The following is a 17,805-nucleotide window of genomic DNA, read 5'->3' on the forward strand; positions in this document are numbered from 1 at the left end:
GCTAGTTATCAGAATTTTATTGTTTAGACCCTTACTCTTACATTATCACTATTATTTAAATATTAATTTTGGTGGTAATGAAATTTGAGATGTTGCTCTCTGAAGATGTTGCACTCTAAAGATTTTGCTCTCTGATAATATCGCCCTCTGATCATGTCGTTTTCGCATGCTGTCACTCTCGGATAATAGGTAAGTTAAACTAAAACTATATTGGTTTATTTTCGTTTTAATATTTTTTAATGGCAATATTTAAGGTAATTCATGTTTGTTACCTGTGTTTTTTAGTTATACAAACTATAGTTAATGCATAAATATATATATATTTTTTTATCTGTTGCTAAGCTTTTATTTTTTTAAAGATCGTATTATTTAAAACAAGAATAAGTGTTTTTCATTTTTTTAAATTTGTTTATTTCTTTGTAGTAGCCCCATGCTCCATGTTTGAGAGGATAGTCAAAAATTTTGTGGGGTTTTTGCTTATGTCCAAAAGCCCCAAATTTAAAGATACCTTTTTCATGGTATGGTGTTTTGTCATATTAAACCTACAGTACATTAAATATATATTTGTTTTATTCAAAAAACGAAATAAATTTAAATTTGCAAAAAGTGAGAGAAAATGCTTTAAATGTCAAAAAATCAAAAATGCACTGGCAATTTAAAATAATAACATTTTGGTTTTTGATTGTATTTTTTTACCTTATGCTTACTTTTTGTAGAGTATGTCAACATTCTAGCTCAATCGGTTTACTCTGCATTTTGTTCAGCCTTTCCACAATCATGGAGACAGTTTGACGAGCCCCAATTTGAAGAGACCCTCGTTTTACCATGACTGTTTGGATAACTGGAATAAAATAATCTTTCTCAATGCAGTATTTCCATCATTTTTGATGGAATGGTCGTGGGTTAAATTTCTGCTGGTGCTAAAATATGAAATTGTTAAGATAACTCTGTAGTAAACCAAAACTTATATAGCTTCTTTACAAAACTGTTCTTTTAAGGTAAAAAATTCAAAAAAAAGCTTCCTAATTTGTAAATAAATTAATTATTACTTTATACTAAAATAAATTGTTTTATTAAAGTGAACATTGTATTGTCATTAGGCATACTGTCCACTATTTTATTCTTGTTTAGTTATATAATTTTATTAGCCATTAGAATTATATTACTATCTGTGTACAATCTTATATCATTTTTTAAAATCTAAAGTTTTTTAAATTATTATATTTTTGAGGCTGTGTTCGAGGCAGATCCAGCTTAACTGGTGGATGGAGTTGGTGAAAATGACAAGGTAATTAACAGAAGCCGTAAATTTTGAGTTAGAATAACTTTTTGTTCTAGAAAATAGAAAATTTCAAAAATTTAGTACATTTTGAATTTACATGTGAATATCTTATTAGTAAAAAGGTATCTATATTTTTTAGTTTATGAATCTCAGACGGGCTCTTTAACTTTACGGTTTTACATGCAAAATTTAACAACCTCGTTTTTTTTTAATTTTAATGTCAGCCAGAACAACATTTGCTGTAAAAAAGGATTTCTAGTACCTGGAACATACTCTTAGATTGGTAAGTTTGTTTTTTTCCAAGTAAAATTTAAAATCTAAATTTTGATACCAAACTAACTGACATCTGACAGACTGACTAAGAATAAAATTTAATGCATTTAACTTAACTCAAAGTCAAAAAAAATATATATATAAAAAACCAACAAAATCTATATATATTATATATATAATTTTTAATTTGTAAGTAAATTATCTAATTTTTAGACAACAATGTCTGTTAGAAATGTTGTCAACTTTCGGACTTTCATTAAAATGATAATTGATAACAACTCATAAGGTCAAAAAAGCAGGTTTTTTTACTGTTTACATGTATTTACTTCGCTTTAGATTAAATCTTTTTCTTAATTGATGTCAAAATCAAAATATCTTAAAATCTTGTATTGTCATTAGGCATACTATCTACTTTTTATTCTTTACTTTTTATTGTCATTAGAATTACTATCTGTGTACAATCTTATATCATTTTTTAATATCTAAAATTTTTCAGAACATTATATTTTTGAGGCTGTGTTGAGGCAGATCCAGCTTAACATGTGGACAGAGTTGGTGAAAATGACAAGGTAATTAACATAAGCCGTAAATTTTGGGTCAGAGTAACTTTTGTTTTAGCAAATGAAAAATTCCAAAAATTTATTACGTTTTTAATTTACATGTGAATAGCTTATTAGTAAAAGGGTATTTATTTGTAGTTTACGATTCTCAGAAGGGCTCTTTTACTTTACGGTTTTAGTAAAATTTTTCATTACCCTTGCGTTTTTTTAAGTAAATATTTATGCGACAAGTTATTACTATTTTGTAATCGTAAAAATTAAAACATATTGTTTTTAATATATTATGGTTTATTTCTTGGGTCATGAATATTTTTCTTAGACTGTAGACTTTAAGTGATCCAAACTTTGTAATTTCTTAACTAATCTTAAGCGTCATCTATGGCTCATTTTAATTTAATTTTAAATGACTTAAAAGATCAATAGTACTAAAGTTGGAAAATCGTTTGATATATTTTTATATATTTAAGTTATGTATAATCAGTGGTTATTGTGTTGTAATGTTATTTAAATAAAATTTAAAAAATATGTTACAATATATTCTACGCATATTAAATATTTAGGCTCAAGGTTTAAAAAAGGTATTTTTAAAATAATACCTTCACAAAAAATTACGTTTTGTTTACCTTTCTTTACCTTCACAAAAAATTACAATAACTGATATAGCTTTGTAAAAAAAATATTTTTATTTAAACGAATAAAATTGTTAAAAACTAAACTTGCTTAAGGTATATCAAAAGTTAATTATTTTTTTATAAAATTTTGGAATTACAGTAAAGCACTTTGTGCTAATTACTTTTTTATTCACAGGCAAAGTTTTGTTTACGTTTTCAATGAAATTTGAATAAATAATTTAATTTGAATAAATAATGTTACCTAAAAGCCTATTTAACCGTTTTTTATATTTTAAGATACTTCTGATGCCTTTCCGGATGACACAAATTATGATGTCATTCCTTGATGATGTAGCCCCTTTTAAAGATGTCGCCCTCTGATAATGTAACAATTTTAAGATGTCACTTCTAAAGATGTTGGTCTCTGAAGTTGTCGCTTTTCCGATGAATTTTTCCTTAAAGGGTATATAGTTTCTGTAATAATTTTTATAAAATAAACACTTTAAAATATTTTCTGAAATGCACTTATTAGTATTAAATTTATCATGTCAATATAGTTTAAATGATAATAAATAGAAAAATAATTGTGTTTTTTAATATGAGTATTTGTACTTGGAAATTTAATTAATTAATTAATAAATAAACTATTTTATTAATACTTTTTCATTAATTTATAGAAATCTCTCCCTGATGTTGTCAAACCCTGATTATGCCGCACTCTGATGATCTCATTTTTCATGATGATGTGCATATATTTTTCAGTGTATATATTTTTGTATTGTATAATGTCGCTCTCTTATGTTGTTGCATGTCGCTTTCTTATAATGTCGTCTTTCGATAATGATGCTTACGCCTTTTTTGTGATGATGTTATAATTCCATGACAACACAATAATGTAACTCACCGATGTCGTCCATCAATTATGTTGCCCGCTGATAATGTCGCCTGTTAATGATTTTGCCCTTCGATGAGGTCACCAACATATGACTTAAGTGCAAAATCAATATTTTTGCCCACATAATTATTCTCTAATAATGTCACTACTACTCAATGATGACGCTCTCGGATAATATCACTATCTGATGTTGTCGCTTTCGGATGATGCCACCTACACCTTATTCTAATCACTTGTCGATGTTACTCTTAAATGATGTTGTTCTTCGATGATAAGGACTGATGTTTTCATAAGTGCAAACCTAACGTTGTTGCCCATCCAACTTGTTGCTTTTTTAATTCTCAACACAATGTATGATGTCATTCTCCGATCATGTTGCTCTTTGATGTCACCAACAAACGACTGGTTTACATAAGTGCAAAACCAATTTTATCGCCAACATGAATGTTTGTTGTTAACAACAATATATTTAATAGTCACACTTTACACTACCATCTTAACTTTAATTCAAATTGTTTTTATTATATTTGATGTATTTATTTTCTTATTTTGTTGTATTTTTAAATTATTGTGTTTGTGTGATTTATTGTTATTTGCTTTCGCTTACCGATTGTCATGATCCCCGTAATCCTACTGTCCAATGATGTCACTCTTATGTCAGTCTCTGATAATGTTGTCCTCCGATGATGTTGCTATGTGATGACTACTGATACTTATGACTGATATTTTGTTGAGTGTAAACAAATAATTACGTTTTCACAAAATAATATATAGCTTTATTTAGAGATAAGGTGATCAGCTCCAAGAGCTCATACCTAAATTTTTTGCAAACCCACTGTTTAGCTCTTAGAGATAAGCTCTAAGAGCTAAAGTTTTTTGCTAAAATTTTCTATTAAAAGTTTTAGCTCATAGAGATAAGCTCTAAGAGATGAGCTCTTACAGCTAAGAGAAAATTTTAGCAAAAAAAATGTTTAGCTCTTAGAGATAAGCTCTAAGAGATGAGCTCTTACAGCTAAGAGAAAATTTTTAATAGAAAATTTTAGCAAAAAAATTTTTTAGCTCTTAGAGATAAGCTCTAAGAGATGAGCTCTTACAGCTAATAGAAAAGTTTCTATTAACATTTTTTTTTAGCTGTAAGAGCTTATCTCTAAGAGTTAAAAATTTTTTTTTGCTAAAATTTTCTTTTAGCTGTAAGAGCTCATCTCTTAGAGCTTATCTCTAAGAGCTAAAATTTTTTTTTGCTAAAACTTTTTATTCGGAGAATGACATCATACATTGTGTTAAGAATTAAAAAATCAACAAGTTGGATGGGCAACAATGTTAGGTTTGCACTTATGAAAACATAAGTCCTTAGTTAGTAGCATCATCGAAGAACAACATCATCTAAGAGTAACATCGACAAGTGATTAGAATAAGGTGTAGGCGGCATCATCCGAACGCGACAACATTAGATAGTGACAACATCTGAGAGCATCATCATTGAGTAGTGACATCATTAGAGAAAAATTATGCAGACAAAAATATTGATTTTGCTCCTAAGTCGTAAGTTGGTGACCTCATCGAAGGGCAAAATCATTAACAGGCGACATTATCGGCGGGCAACATAATTGATGAACAACATTGGTGAGTGAAATTATTGTGTTGTCATGGAATTGTAACATCATCACAAAAAAGGCGTAAGCATCATTATCGAAAGATGACATTATAAGAAAGCGACATGCAACAACAATAAGAGAGCAACATCATACAATAGAAAAAATATATACACTGAAAAATATATGCACATCATCATGAAAAATGAGATCATCAGAGTGCGGCATAATCAGGGTTTGATAACATCAGGGAGAGATTTCTATAAATTAATGAAAAATTATTAATAAAATAGTTTTATTTGTTAATTAATTAAATTTCCAAGTACAAATACTCATATTAAAAAACATAAATTTTTTTTTTTCATAAAATTTTTTTTTTGATAAATTTAAGTGTTTATTCTATAAAAATTATTAAAGAAACTATATACCCTTTAAGGAAAAATTCATCGAAGACACCATCGAAGAAGGACATCTTTGAAGCGCAGCATTATCAGAGGGCGACTTCTTTGGAGGGGCTACATCATCGAGGAATGACATCATAAATTGTGTCATCCAGAAAGGCATCAGAAGTATCTTAAAATATAAAAAAACAGTTAAATAGGCTTTTAGGTAACATAATTTATTCAAATTTCATTAAAATTGTAAACAAAACTTTTGCATGTGATTAAAAAAAGAACTTGCACAAAGTGCTTTACTGTAATCCCAAAATTTTATAAAAAAATAATTAACTTTTTATATACCTTAAGCAAGTTTTGTTTTTAACAATTTTATTCGTTTAAATAAAAATTTTTTTTTACAAACTATATCAGTTATTGTAATTTTTTGTGAAGGTAAACAAAGGTAAACAAAATGTAATTTTTTGTGAAGGTATTATTTTAAAAATAGCTTTTTTAAACCTTAAGCCTAAATATTTAATATGCATAGAATATATTGTAACGTACTTTTTAAATTTATTTAAATAAGATTACAACGTAATAACCACTGATTATACATAACTTAAATATTTAAAAAATTATCAACTGATTTCCCAACCTTAGTACTATTGATCTTTTAAGTCATTTAAAATTAAATTAAAATGAGCCATAGATGACGCTGGTAGGCTAAGCAAAAACACGTTACATTAGTTAAGAAGTTACAAAGTTTGGATCACTTAAAGTCTACAGTCTAAGAAAAATATTCATGACCCAAGAAATAAACCATAATATATTAAAAATAATATGCTTTAATTTTCGTGATTACGAAGTAGTAATAACTTGTCGCATAAATATTTATTTAAAAAAAACGCAAGGGTTATGAAAAATTTTACTAAAACCGTAAAGTTAAAGAGCCCGACTGAGAATCGTAAACTAAAAAATATAGATACCCTTTTACTAATAAGCTATTCACATGTTAATTAACAACAGATTAAATTTTTGGAATTTTTTATTTACTAAAACAAAAGTTATTCTAAATCAAAATTTACGGCTTATGGTAATTACCTTGTCATTTTCACCAACTCTGTTCACATGTTAAGCTGGATCTGCCTCGAACACAGCCTCAAAAATATAATGTTCTGAAAAAATTCAGATATTAAAAAATGATATAAATTTGTACACAGATAGTAATATAATTCTAATGGCTAATAAAATTATATAATTAAAAAAGAATAAAATAGTGGATAGTATGCCTAATGACAATACAATGATTACTTTAATAAAACATTGTGTTTTAGTATAAAGTAATAATTATTTTATTACCAAATTAGAAAGCTTTTTTTTTTGAAATTTTTACCTTAAAAAAACAGTTTTATAGAGAAGCTCTCTTCAGGATGATATAATTCTGATTTTTGCAGATTTGAGCGAAAACAATATCAAAAAAGGAATTTATGGTTCAATTATATTATGAAAACCTAAAAACAAATAATTAAAATTATAACATGTACCAGTTAGTATTTCATATATGATGTATATTTACAATACCGATCTGTGTATGTATTAATTATAACTACTTCACATAAAAACAAAAGTTTTACTGTTTAAGATTAAAATATTTTGATTTTGACATCAACTAAGAAAAAGATTTAATCTAAAGCGAAGTAAATACATGTAAACGGAAAAAAATCAGCTTTTTTGACTAAATGAGTTGTTATCAATTATATTTTTGATGAAACAGATATCGCTGTCTAAAAATTAGATAATTTACTAACAAACTAAAAACTATATATATATATATATATAGCCTATAGATTTTGTTGGTTATTTATAAATATTTTTTTATCACTTTGAGTTAAGTTAAATGCATTAAATTTTATTCTTAGTCAGTCTGTCAGATGTCAGTTAGTTTGGTATCAAAATTTAGATTTTAAATTTTACTTGGAAAAAAACAAACTTACCAATCTAAGAGTATGTTCCAGGTGCTGGAAATCCTTTTTTACAGCAAATGTTGTTCTGGCTGACATTAAAATTAAAAAAAAAAACGAGGTTGTCGAATTTTGCACGTCGTCGATCAAATTCGTCTTTGTTTTAAACCCATTAGGATGTTGTCGAAATTTCCGGTTAATCATTTTCATAAATGTTATCTTTTTGCTGTTTTTTTGCTACTTTCTTGATAATTTTTCGTTAAAATTCACAAAATTTAAGTTTACAAGCCTGGCTTTGCAAAATTAAAGTTTAAAATCCCGCGTTATCAAACATACGGGATACTTCAAACATACGAGGTCGCCTGAAAATGAGGGAATGGAAATTAAAGGAACGGAAAATGGAGGAACCGGAAAATGAAGGAACGGAAAATGAAGGAACCGGAAAATAAAGGAACGGAAAATGAAGGGACCGGAAAATAAAGGAACGGAACATGAAGGAAACGGAAAATAAAGAAACCGGAAAATGAAGGAAAGCAAAAAAGGAAGGGGCGAAATCTTAAATACTAAAACGCGGAAATAGCGTCGACTTTTTATTTCGGATTACTGTCATTTATTCGAGAACTGATAAGCAGTAATGAGTTATTTTTTATTACCCCAGCATACCCCCTCTTCTGTGAAATTAAACAGTCAAAAAGGGTTCTGCAACCTTACCTGGGTGGAAATGGTTTAATACAACCCCCTTTAATGGCTTGCCAGCTTTTTGCGACTCTTTAAACGTCCGTTTTTAATCTTTAGCAATGGCCTTTTATCATTAATTTTATTTGATATAGCCCGATTTAACCCGACTGAACGATTATTATTTCTCATTTTTAATTTAAAAATATCATTAAAACTATAAAATACATCACGTAAGTAATAAAAAAACATTTAAAATATCAACATAAATAGTTTAAACAACACAAACAATCTTAAAGTTAAATTTTTGGCTCAAGGGGCTCAAAGGAATCGATTTCGTCCCTTACGTGGTCGATGTAATTTGAAATCTCGACCACTCTTGCTCTGTTTCTCTGACATTCGGTCTTCTGGATGTCCTGCATTAATCCCGCAATCCATCCTCCGCTTTTTGTTACAACTTCATCTTCGCGGTTGTCGATTTTAAGGAGATGAACATCATGTGAAGCACCAATGGCATTCACTATTGTATCCTTATCCACAAATAACTTTAAAAGAAAAAGACAAAAAGTAAAACATCCATAAAACTTTTCTCAAAATTCATGCTTTTTTCACAAAGCCTAAATACATTCTTCATGTAGAAAAGCAGATTTTATTGGACTAAACACGGGGTTATCCTAACCAAGTATATGAAAATGGCTTTGGTTTACCGCTTTGGGATATTACTGATAATGTAACTAATAGCGTAACTTCTTCAATTGCCTCAATTATTTGGCTCCTTATCATTTAATTATCCGTGTGGCCCCTACTGCTTGGCGGAAATTGACTAACTGAAGTTTTGTATTGTTTTATAAAATGCGTTTTGAACAACCTGCTGAACAGTTGTGTTGTGATTTTTATTTGCCGATATTGCTTTATTAATAAATACGCCGAAATCTGCGCGAGGTGCTAGATTCTAGTTACGAGTTTACGATAAATGTATATAAACGGAAAAGCGGCAGTTAGACGAAATACGTTACATTGTAAGTCCTGCCGAGATCGTGCATAATCCTGCACGTCTAATTAGTAAAATTTAAACTAAATAAAATCTATTTTTACCATTCTCAGATCTTCTGGCAATTCTTCTTCCAATTCATTCTTCACAACTTTCTCCAAAACAAGCATACACATCTCCAGCAACTTTTCATTGTGAGTGTTTTCTAAATCTCTAAGTTGGGTAATGCTAATGGGTTGTAGGTATACGTTAAGGATAAAAAAACATATAAGTCTGGGTAAAATTTGGGCTAATGTAAATCATTTTAATTTATAAAGCCAGACTTAAGGCCCGTTCGCACGGCGTACGCAACGCAACGTAACGTAGTGTAAGATTTCGCAACCATTTAAAATGAACAGAGTCGTTCACACGTACGAAAGTTTGCGTAAGTTACGTAAGATTTCGTAAAGTTTTGTAGCCGAAGCGAAATTTACGCAAGATTTCGTAAGCGGTATACTTTTATTAGATATTTTGTATTATCCCTAGAACTCGTAAAGTTACGTAACGCAACGCAGCGCAACGCAACGTTACCTTGTCGTGTGAACAGGCCTTAATTCATAAAAAATACTAATAAATATTAAAAAAGCAATTAAAACAGTGACAAGCATTAAAGGATACAGTCCTTGGACATATTCAACAAATTGCGTCATCATATCAGTAATATTTCTTTCAAAGTCTTTGATAGTTTCTTCTAGCTGGTCAACCAACTGCATCTCCAAGCCCATAATTCCATCCCATAACTGATTAACTTCGTCATGAAAATCACTTAACTAAAAAGGTATAAAGTATAAAAGTAGCACTATTTTTTATTTTTCCATATTAAAAAGAAAAAAAACGTAAAAAATTACCCTTTCTTCTTGAACAGCTGGGTCAGTGCTATTCAACAAATCAAAGAAAATCTAAAAATATTAAAAAAAAATTAAAAAATATTATTATAATAAATAAAAATCAATTTACCTGCTTTTTAAATTTTTCAAAGACTTCAATTTTTTTCGTAGCAGTCAATTTGTTGCTGGCTTTGGCCTCCTCTATACAATTATTAAACTCATCGTATTCATGAGTTCGTTTTTCATGCTCTTTTATTCCAAAATCGAATATTTTGTGGCAAACTTCTATAAACTTGTCCCTAAATTCCTAAAAAAAGCACTTTTTAGTAATGAAATTAAATTCAACTTCACGAAAATTTTGAACTAGTTTAGTTATTTTAAAATGTGACTTCACAGCATAGGCTAAACATAACATAACTACAGTAATTCTAATGCTTTTATTTACAGTGCCATATATGACCGGTTAAAATTGTTACAAATTGTTACAAAACGAAATTACTTTACTTTTAACATGTCCTGTAAGCCGGGTAAAACCAATAACTTATTTCCTTCCGGATCTTCATGGTACATGGCCTCAAACAATTCCGATCCATTAAGAAACTCAACATAAGCTTTCTACAGATTTAAAAGCACAGAGTTTATAATAAAGAGTTACCTGGGTTAGAAAAAATGTAAAAAAGGTCGACACAATTTTAAAATAAATAAACCTTGTGAGTGATAAGTTCTAATTTTTTGTTCTCTACTTCTTTCTCTTGCTTTTCCGCTTGCTTCTCATTGTGGTTAAGTTCTCCAAGTTTGTTTTCGTACATGGTTTGTGCTTTAGACCGCTAAGTCAAACACAATTATTTAAACCTTACAGCCTCAATATAGGTTTATTTTTGTTACTCCTGCCCATTTATGAGACCTTAAAATTTAACTGCTTTATACTTAGTACCTTAAGCTTAAGATTGTTAGAGCATTGTCGTCAAAACTATTGTAAACCCCCAGTTCTTTAATAATTTAAAACATCTTTCTTACTATTAGTGATTATTTAAATATGTAAATACTTACAGTATCTTCATCGATGAGCCTAAAGTCAAGATAGACTAGCTGGGATAGGTAAGCAACTGTGAATAATTTATAACCAGGGTCATCACAAACTGGATTTCCGGTCAGGTTTAAAGTCTTTAAATTTGGAAACCTTCGCAGGTAAATTAACTAAAAAAAAATTTGAGATTTTATCATTTAATTTATGAAAGCAGTGAGTGTTTTAACATTTTATTTTATGTTACACTAGTATTAAAAGATTAGAAACGTCGCTATACTGAACCCATGATCTTAAATTGCCAGATTTTTGTACAAGTCTACTGTAAACGTTAACAAACATGTTTATTCAAGAAGTTTAAATTTTTTATGTACTTACATTATCAAGTTGATCCACTTTATTATTTCCAACAGATAGGACATGCAAGTTAGGTAAAAAATCCATGTTTTCGAGCCTGGTTATTCTGTTGTTAAATAATGTCAAATCTTCAAGTTTTGTCAATTTTTCTAGGCCCTCCATCATTTCAATGTTGTTAAAAGATAAATCTAAAAACATAAACAAAAATTTAGGAAGTCTCTTTGTATGTTAAAAGTGTATTAAGAAGCTGGACCACAACATGGTGTAGTGATTTGAACATTTCCCTTCAATAAATGAGGTTCTGGGTTCGATCCCCACCGCTTGCATGCAGTAACAAACCAATTATGGCGATATAAACGGTATAAAGGCCTGTTATACCAAAAACCAATCGCCAGTTGAATTATCAGGCAATTATAATCTATAATATCTCAAGCTGCTAAAGTTAACTTAAAAAGTCATCTTATCACAACGAGGATAAATAAATATTACAAAAAAATAATAACATTACTATTAAAAACAGTCTAACAACACACCAAGCCATTTAAGATTGACTAATGCTTCCATTCCTTCAATTTTCTCAATAATGTTATTGTCAAGTTGAAGTTTTGTCAATTTTTTGAACTGCCACAGATTGTCGATTTTTAAAATATCTGGAAAACAAAAATGTTTAAAATGAAACAAAACTTTGGTTGCCTGTTTTAGAAACAATGGCACTATGTATTTAGTAGGCAGCATAATGTAGTAGTTCAAACACTTGGATTCATTAGATGATGTCCTCAGTCCGATCCCCACTGCTTCCATGTTATTGGACTTTTAAGTAAAATGCTACAAACTGTGCAAACCCCAAAACCAATTAAAGGGCTTTTTATTTAGCAATATGTATACCTAATAACATCACGAACTGCTGAAGTCAATTTAAGAGTCAGGGCAAATATTGTTACTCTATGTTTACGCCCTTTATGCCCTTATGTAACCAGGTATAAAAATATAAACTCCTGCTGATCTATGTTTAGGTCAGTAAGTCTGTAAGTCAAACTTTCCACATCAAGGATAAATAACTGTAAAAATTCTGGCAATATATATACTTGATAAAATTCCAAACTGCTTAAGTAAACTTAGGACTACATTAGAGCCAATAATGTTACTTTATGATTTAGCTAACCTTCCACTAAACAAATAAATACAAAAAATATATATACAGCACTTTTCACTTACTTCTAAAATCGAGGCGAAGTGAGAGAACGTCTCCATAATCAATTCCTTCTTGTTTTGCAATTTTTCCAGCTTCTTCTTTTGGACCTTGTTCCTCCACAGCTTTTCTCAGCATTTCATCATCTATAACTGCTGGCTCCACTGTGTCATATAACCGACTCATCTTAAATGTTTTAAGTCAATTTTTCTTTATTTTTACCGTTATTAAATTCAGCCTTGACAATTTAAAAATAAGACACTCATTAAACTAACTTTTTTAACACAGTCAGCTTAAATGTACACCTAACAATATAAAGAACAACATCCAAGATCTTTTTAAAGTGCAATAGGTTATTTTTCGCTAGAAAAACCTCTGCAAATTTCAAATTTGTGCAAAAACAAAATTCTTGTAAAAGCTTTTAACGTTGTCATGGATGTTAATTATGTCCACTTTACAATTTCAGGCGCTATATTTTGTTGCCGTTTATCCTCAAATAAGTAAATTTACAGTTGAGCTTTATAATCAATTTTAAAGCTTTTACATAGGTAGAAATACATATTTAGAACACATTACGTGCTAGAAGAACTAAAATACTTTTAAAAAAGGCATTGAACCGATTAAATTAAAAGTTATAAAAATATTATAGCATATTCATCAAACTCTTGAAGCCTTTTTTAGCCCACACAAGATAAACAAACTTAAACTTGATAGTATGTAGTTTAATGTGTCTAGCAAGAACATTATATTTTCAAAATTGCAAATAATAAAATTTGAAATCACAAATGAGAAAATCAATATCAAGATCAAATACAGTCAAGAAGACTAGATTCAAAAGGAACAATCTTAAACCATTTTCTAATGTGCTCTGCTAGGGGGATTATATTTAAGTATAGTTAAGCAGAAAAAAAAACTATTTACATGCAAATATAAAACTGCAGGCCTATATCGTTCAACCGAATGAAAAATTGAATATTAAGTCCAAAAAATATACATTTTTTTCACAATGTCAATATATATATATATATAGAAGCATAATAGATATACTTTGGCTTAAGAGTGAAATCCTTTGGGTCTTAAATACCATTATTTATAAATTAGAGCAAGAAATACTAGTACTTATCAATTGCGGCAAAATAGAAATATTAAAAAGATTTTTTAATTTAATGTTATTAAAAGAAATTTGAATTAGTAGACGTAAAGTAAATAGAAATATACAAAAATTGAAATTCTTTGGAAAACCAGTATTTATATCTTCAGCTATCATCAAACAAAAACAATAATAAACTAAAATTAAAAACCATTTTTCTACAAAACACACTAAATATAATTTAAAAAACCGACAAAATTTCTAAACAAAAACCTTGGTACTCCAAATATATCAACACACATCTAAACAGAAAGTTGTTGCAAAAAAATGACCAAAAACGTTAAATTTAAAGAAAGTGTAATAAATTTAATTACGCACCCGGATTATAACTACTAGAAGTTATATTCTAAATCCATTTTTCGAACAAAACGTCAGTCTTCTGAACATCATTCGTAAATTGACTGCCAAGTTAGTAGGTTTTCAATTTTGTTATATAATTTACTTGAAAAAAATGATATGTATGAAATCAAAAAATTAACCAGACTTTTTAAACACATTCTATGCAGATTATTGCTAAAATTTTGCCTTGATAGCTGGAAAAAAATAGAATATAACAATAATAAAGAGCAAATTTTAAAATTCATAATCAGCTATTAGGAATAGACTTTTGCAGGCAGCCATATTTAAATAATATTAATAATAATTAAAGCACACAATATACTAAATAATACATAGCAAATACTATGTAAGTGCCTGCAAAAAGTCAACCTTAAGTTAAGAATTGAAATCATAACAAAATTAAACTGGGACAGGAAGTAAAAATGAAACAATTCCCTTTGCTTTGTTATTATTACAAATCTTTATGGCCACCTTAAACGTTTTAAACCATAAAATTGAATAAATAATTTTCAGATATATCTTAGGTTAAAAAATGTCGATATTGTTTTACTATGGAAGAAGTGAGTATATATTATATTTGTAGTATTTACATATAATGGCTGTTGGGCACAGTTTCTAGTGAATTGCCAATACGAATTTATTTAAAGGTTTAAAAAATCTGTTAATTATAAAGTTATCAAATTCCAATATTTTAACCAGGTTCTTTAGGCTAAGATGCACAGAACGAAAACAAGTTAAACCACTTCTTAAATCTTACAACAGCCCGGTTGCTTATTAGCGGAGGGGTTAGTGGTCGAGGGAATGACGATGTTGTCGATCGGTTGACCGTCTTTGGGTTCGTCATCGTTGTGAGTGTCATTGATTTGTTTCTGCGACACGATTCGATAAATCTCTGCAAAAAAGAAATTTGTGAATCTCTAAAAAAATATCTTTTAATCCTAAAAAATTTAAAACTTTTTTTTTGCCAAAAATTATCTATGACGGACTTTAAATATATTGTTTAATCAATTACAAAAAACAGAAGTCTTATAAGCAAGAATTTCTTATGTAAATTTTAATACAAGGAGGATATATATATAAGGTAATGTTTAAACTATATATCTAATTGCATAAGATCATAAAAAAAGTATCAAAAAATATATATATTGAATTAAAAATTTTAAAGGGAAAATGGTAACAGTATTTATTTTGTGAGTTTAAATAACAATACAATGCCAGAAAGCAATGTGGTAAATGATTTACTTATACCAATCACACTCATACCCTAGCCAATAGTTGTTCAAATAAATTATGTCAGACCTCTCTGCTTTTAAATAATGAAAACCAAGTCATAAATTTTAAGCAAATAGGGACCGGCAGTTGATAGTTTTCTTTTACAACTTTTTATTATTAGGTTAAATGCCAAATAAAATTAATTAAATTATATATATCAAACACATGACAAAAAAATACATAAGATACAGAATTTAACAAGCAGACTGTAAAAGTTGAAATGAAAAAAACTTACTACATATCAGAAACATGGATAAGCTATTTAAAAAAACAAACCCAGCAAAAGTTAACACAATTTAAACCATGAACTTATCGGTGAATAACCCAACTAACACAAAATTTGCAAAAATTTAAATTTCTTTTACGAAAACCTAATTGATTTGTATTTTTGCCTATTAATTTAATAAATGAACTCAAAATTAATTAGTGTTTGTCCTATTTTTTTACAGAACAGTAGAAAAGGATATGTGTAGGTGGGCTTAGTAGGTTAACAGGTGTTATTTTATGTAAAGTGGCAAAACAAATCTTAAAAAACAGAGCAACAATCAGCAAATCAAAAAACCTTTACTCTTTGTAACATTATTAGGCAAAATTAAGTTTTAATTCAAGTACATTTGAACTCTTAGTCACATGACATTTAAATCAAACATGATATTGACATTTAGCTAGTATTAGCTTAACAAAGTGAATTTATGAATTTTAAATTGAATAAAATTCTTAATATGAAACTACATAGTCACTTGACTTTATAAAGACTGTTAAATAACAAACACTGATACTAGCGATAGTGTTTTATGATACTTCCTTTCCCCTATTATTTTCTATTCAATTTTGCTCGTCTAACCATTTTATAACATCATTTATCATATATGTATTTTTAAGGAGAAATACCAATTTAAATATTAAGTAAAACACATTAAATTTAGTATTATACCAAAGATATTCAACTAAAATAATTATGGAATTATTTTAATTTAGGAATAAGCATAATTAAAGCAACTAAAATTGATGAATAATTTATTGAATCATTTACCAACTAATTAACAAAATTTAAATAATTTTGGCATTAATTTGTCCAACACAGTGTCTTATTTAGGTCCAATTAAAATGGATTTAAAGGATTAATAAAAGCTTAACCAAAAAAATTAGAACTATTCGAAATAGGAAAAATAAAATTTAAAAACTAACATTAAAAAATTTGTAAAAAAAAAGGTTTTTTAATTTGTTGCTTACCTCTTAGAATGTTATGAAACGCAGGTTCTACATTAGTTGAATCTAAAGCTGACGTTTCGATAAAAGAAAGTCCATTCTTTTCTATAAATAAATCAAATCTTTAACAGCATATAATCTATTTTATAGCCTCATTTAAACCTGCTCTTAACTACTTAAAAATTTTTAATTAAGTTTAATAAGCGCTATACACTCATTTTTATTCACTAAACAAGGTAATAACTTATTTAAAGCAGTTTTAAATTTAAACCAGTTACCAGAAAAGGCCTTGGCTTCATCTGTTGGTACAGCTCGTAAATGTCTCAAATCGCTTTTGTTACCAACCAACATGATTACAATATTATTGTCTGCATGATCTCTTAATTCCTTCAACCACCGTTCAACGTTTTCATAGGTTAAATGTTTGGCAATATCATAAACTAGTAGAGCACCTACTGCCCCTCGGTAATATCTGGAAGAAGACAAAAAAGGTAAACTTAATCGTACATAAGGCCTATTTCTATAACAACAGTTTGGGCATTATCTTAGCCTTTTTAAATAATAAACTAAAGTCTACAAACTAAATTCAAGTAACATCAATTTAAAGAATGAAATAGCCTGACTTACGCTGATGTGATAGCTCTATATCTTTCTTGACCCGCTGTGTCCCAAATTTGAGCCTTTATTGTTTTTCCGTCAACTTGAATACTTCTTGTGGCAAACTCGACTCCGATTGTACTTTTACTCTCTAAGTTAAACTCATTTCGAGTAAATCTCGACAGAAGATTACTCTTCCCAACGCCGGAGTCTCCGATTAAAACAACTGAAAAAAAGTTTGTTTTTTTAGTTTTAATCTGATAATTTAAAGCAATAATATGTAAACCATTGTAGATGACGTTCATAGACTGATAGAAGGTTAAATTAATATATTAGTTGATTTTCTTACCTTTAAACAAGTAATCATATTCATCATCTTTATTTCCCATGGTTGTAAATTTCCAAAATGGCAAAAATTAAAATAAATAAATTTTATTAATGTATTGAAAGCTAAAGAAAATTATCTATAAAAAATTGAATCCCTTTTAACCTGTATGCATGTCAAAGAAAAAATTTATTGACTTAAAAAAATGAAAAATATTGTTTTCTGACAAATCTAACTGTCTAAACAATTACATATAAATA

At 28.5% G+C, this 17,805-nt stretch overlaps 2 protein-coding genes and 2 long non-coding RNA genes across 4 annotated transcripts; 1 reads left to right on the top strand and 3 right to left on the bottom strand.

The window, feature by feature from the left end:
- The first annotated feature begins 72 nt into the window (after nucleotides 1–72).
- Nucleotides 73–4,451, top strand: LOC145759445 (uncharacterized). The gene is made up of 7 exons (XR_014286527.1): nucleotides 73–189; nucleotides 424–518; nucleotides 717–1,288; nucleotides 1,422–1,565; nucleotides 2,052–2,124; nucleotides 3,024–3,189; nucleotides 3,404–4,451. It is a non-coding gene; the product is annotated as an uncharacterized LOC145759445 (long non-coding RNA).
- Nucleotides 4,452–4,883: 432 nt separating this feature from the next.
- Nucleotides 4,884–7,866, bottom strand: LOC145759917 (uncharacterized). Its single transcript, XR_014286553.1, has 5 exons — nucleotides 7,585–7,866; nucleotides 6,984–7,101; nucleotides 6,692–6,765; nucleotides 5,642–5,786; nucleotides 4,884–5,473 (listed from the first exon to the last, which is right to left on the bottom strand). It is a non-coding gene; the product is annotated as an uncharacterized LOC145759917 (long non-coding RNA).
- Nucleotides 7,867–8,412: 546 nt separating this feature from the next.
- Nucleotides 8,413–12,919, bottom strand: LOC145760513 (dynein regulatory complex subunit 3-like). Its single transcript, XM_082574420.1, has 11 exons — nucleotides 12,680–12,919; nucleotides 11,998–12,114; nucleotides 11,486–11,652; nucleotides 11,134–11,280; nucleotides 10,791–10,910; nucleotides 10,588–10,698; nucleotides 10,214–10,390; nucleotides 10,105–10,155; nucleotides 9,875–10,026; nucleotides 9,322–9,445; nucleotides 8,413–8,771 (listed from the first exon to the last, which is right to left on the bottom strand). Exons 1-11 carry the CDS (start codon nucleotides 12,837–12,839, stop codon nucleotides 8,526–8,528), a joined length of 1,572 nt encoding a protein of 523 aa, XP_082430546.1. The 5' UTR covers nucleotides 12,840–12,919; the 3' UTR covers nucleotides 8,413–8,525.
- Nucleotides 12,920–13,359: 440 nt separating this feature from the next.
- LOC145760549 (ras-related protein Rab-11B-like) lies at nucleotides 13,360–17,729 on the bottom strand. The gene is made up of 5 exons (XM_082574464.1): nucleotides 17,570–17,729; nucleotides 17,251–17,446; nucleotides 16,902–17,095; nucleotides 16,648–16,728; nucleotides 13,360–15,034 (listed from the first exon to the last, which is right to left on the bottom strand). Exons 1-5 carry the CDS (start codon nucleotides 17,607–17,609, stop codon nucleotides 14,889–14,891), a joined length of 657 nt encoding a protein of 218 aa, XP_082430590.1. The 5' UTR covers nucleotides 17,610–17,729; the 3' UTR covers nucleotides 13,360–14,888.
- Between the last annotated feature and the right edge of the window lie 76 nt (nucleotides 17,730–17,805).

Source organism: Corella eumyota, chromosome 7 (assembly GCF_963082875.1).
Source record: "Corella eumyota chromosome 7, kaCorEumy4.1, whole genome shotgun sequence".
NCBI lineage: Eukaryota > Metazoa > Chordata > Ascidiacea > Phlebobranchia > Corellidae > Corella > Corella eumyota.

Excerpts from the sequence above, each read along its gene's own strand:
- LOC145760513 (XM_082574420.1), bottom strand. The coding sequence starts at position 12,839 with ATGAGTCGGTTATATGACACAGTGGAGCCAGCAGTTATAGATGATGAA. Across the intron at positions 12,115-12,679 it reads ACTTCGCCTCGATTTTAGAA|ATATTTTAAAAATCGACAAT; the intron begins GTAAGTGAAAAG and ends TTTGTTTTCCAG. Across the intron at positions 10,156-10,213 it reads TTGAAAAATTTAAAAAGCAG|ATTTTCTTTGATTTGTTGAA; the intron begins GTAAATTGATTT and ends TAATATTTTTAG.
- LOC145760549 (XM_082574464.1), bottom strand. The coding sequence starts at position 17,609 with ATGGGAAATAAAGATGATGAATATGATTACTTGTTTAAAG. Across the intron at positions 17,096-17,250 it reads TATAGAGCTATCACATCAGC|ATATTACCGAGGGGCAGTAG; the intron begins GTAAGTCAGGCT and ends GTCTTCTTCCAG. Across the intron at positions 15,035-16,647 it reads GTTTCATAACATTCTAAGAG|AGATTTATCGAATCGTGTCG; the intron begins GTAAGCAACAAA and ends TCTTTTTTGCAG.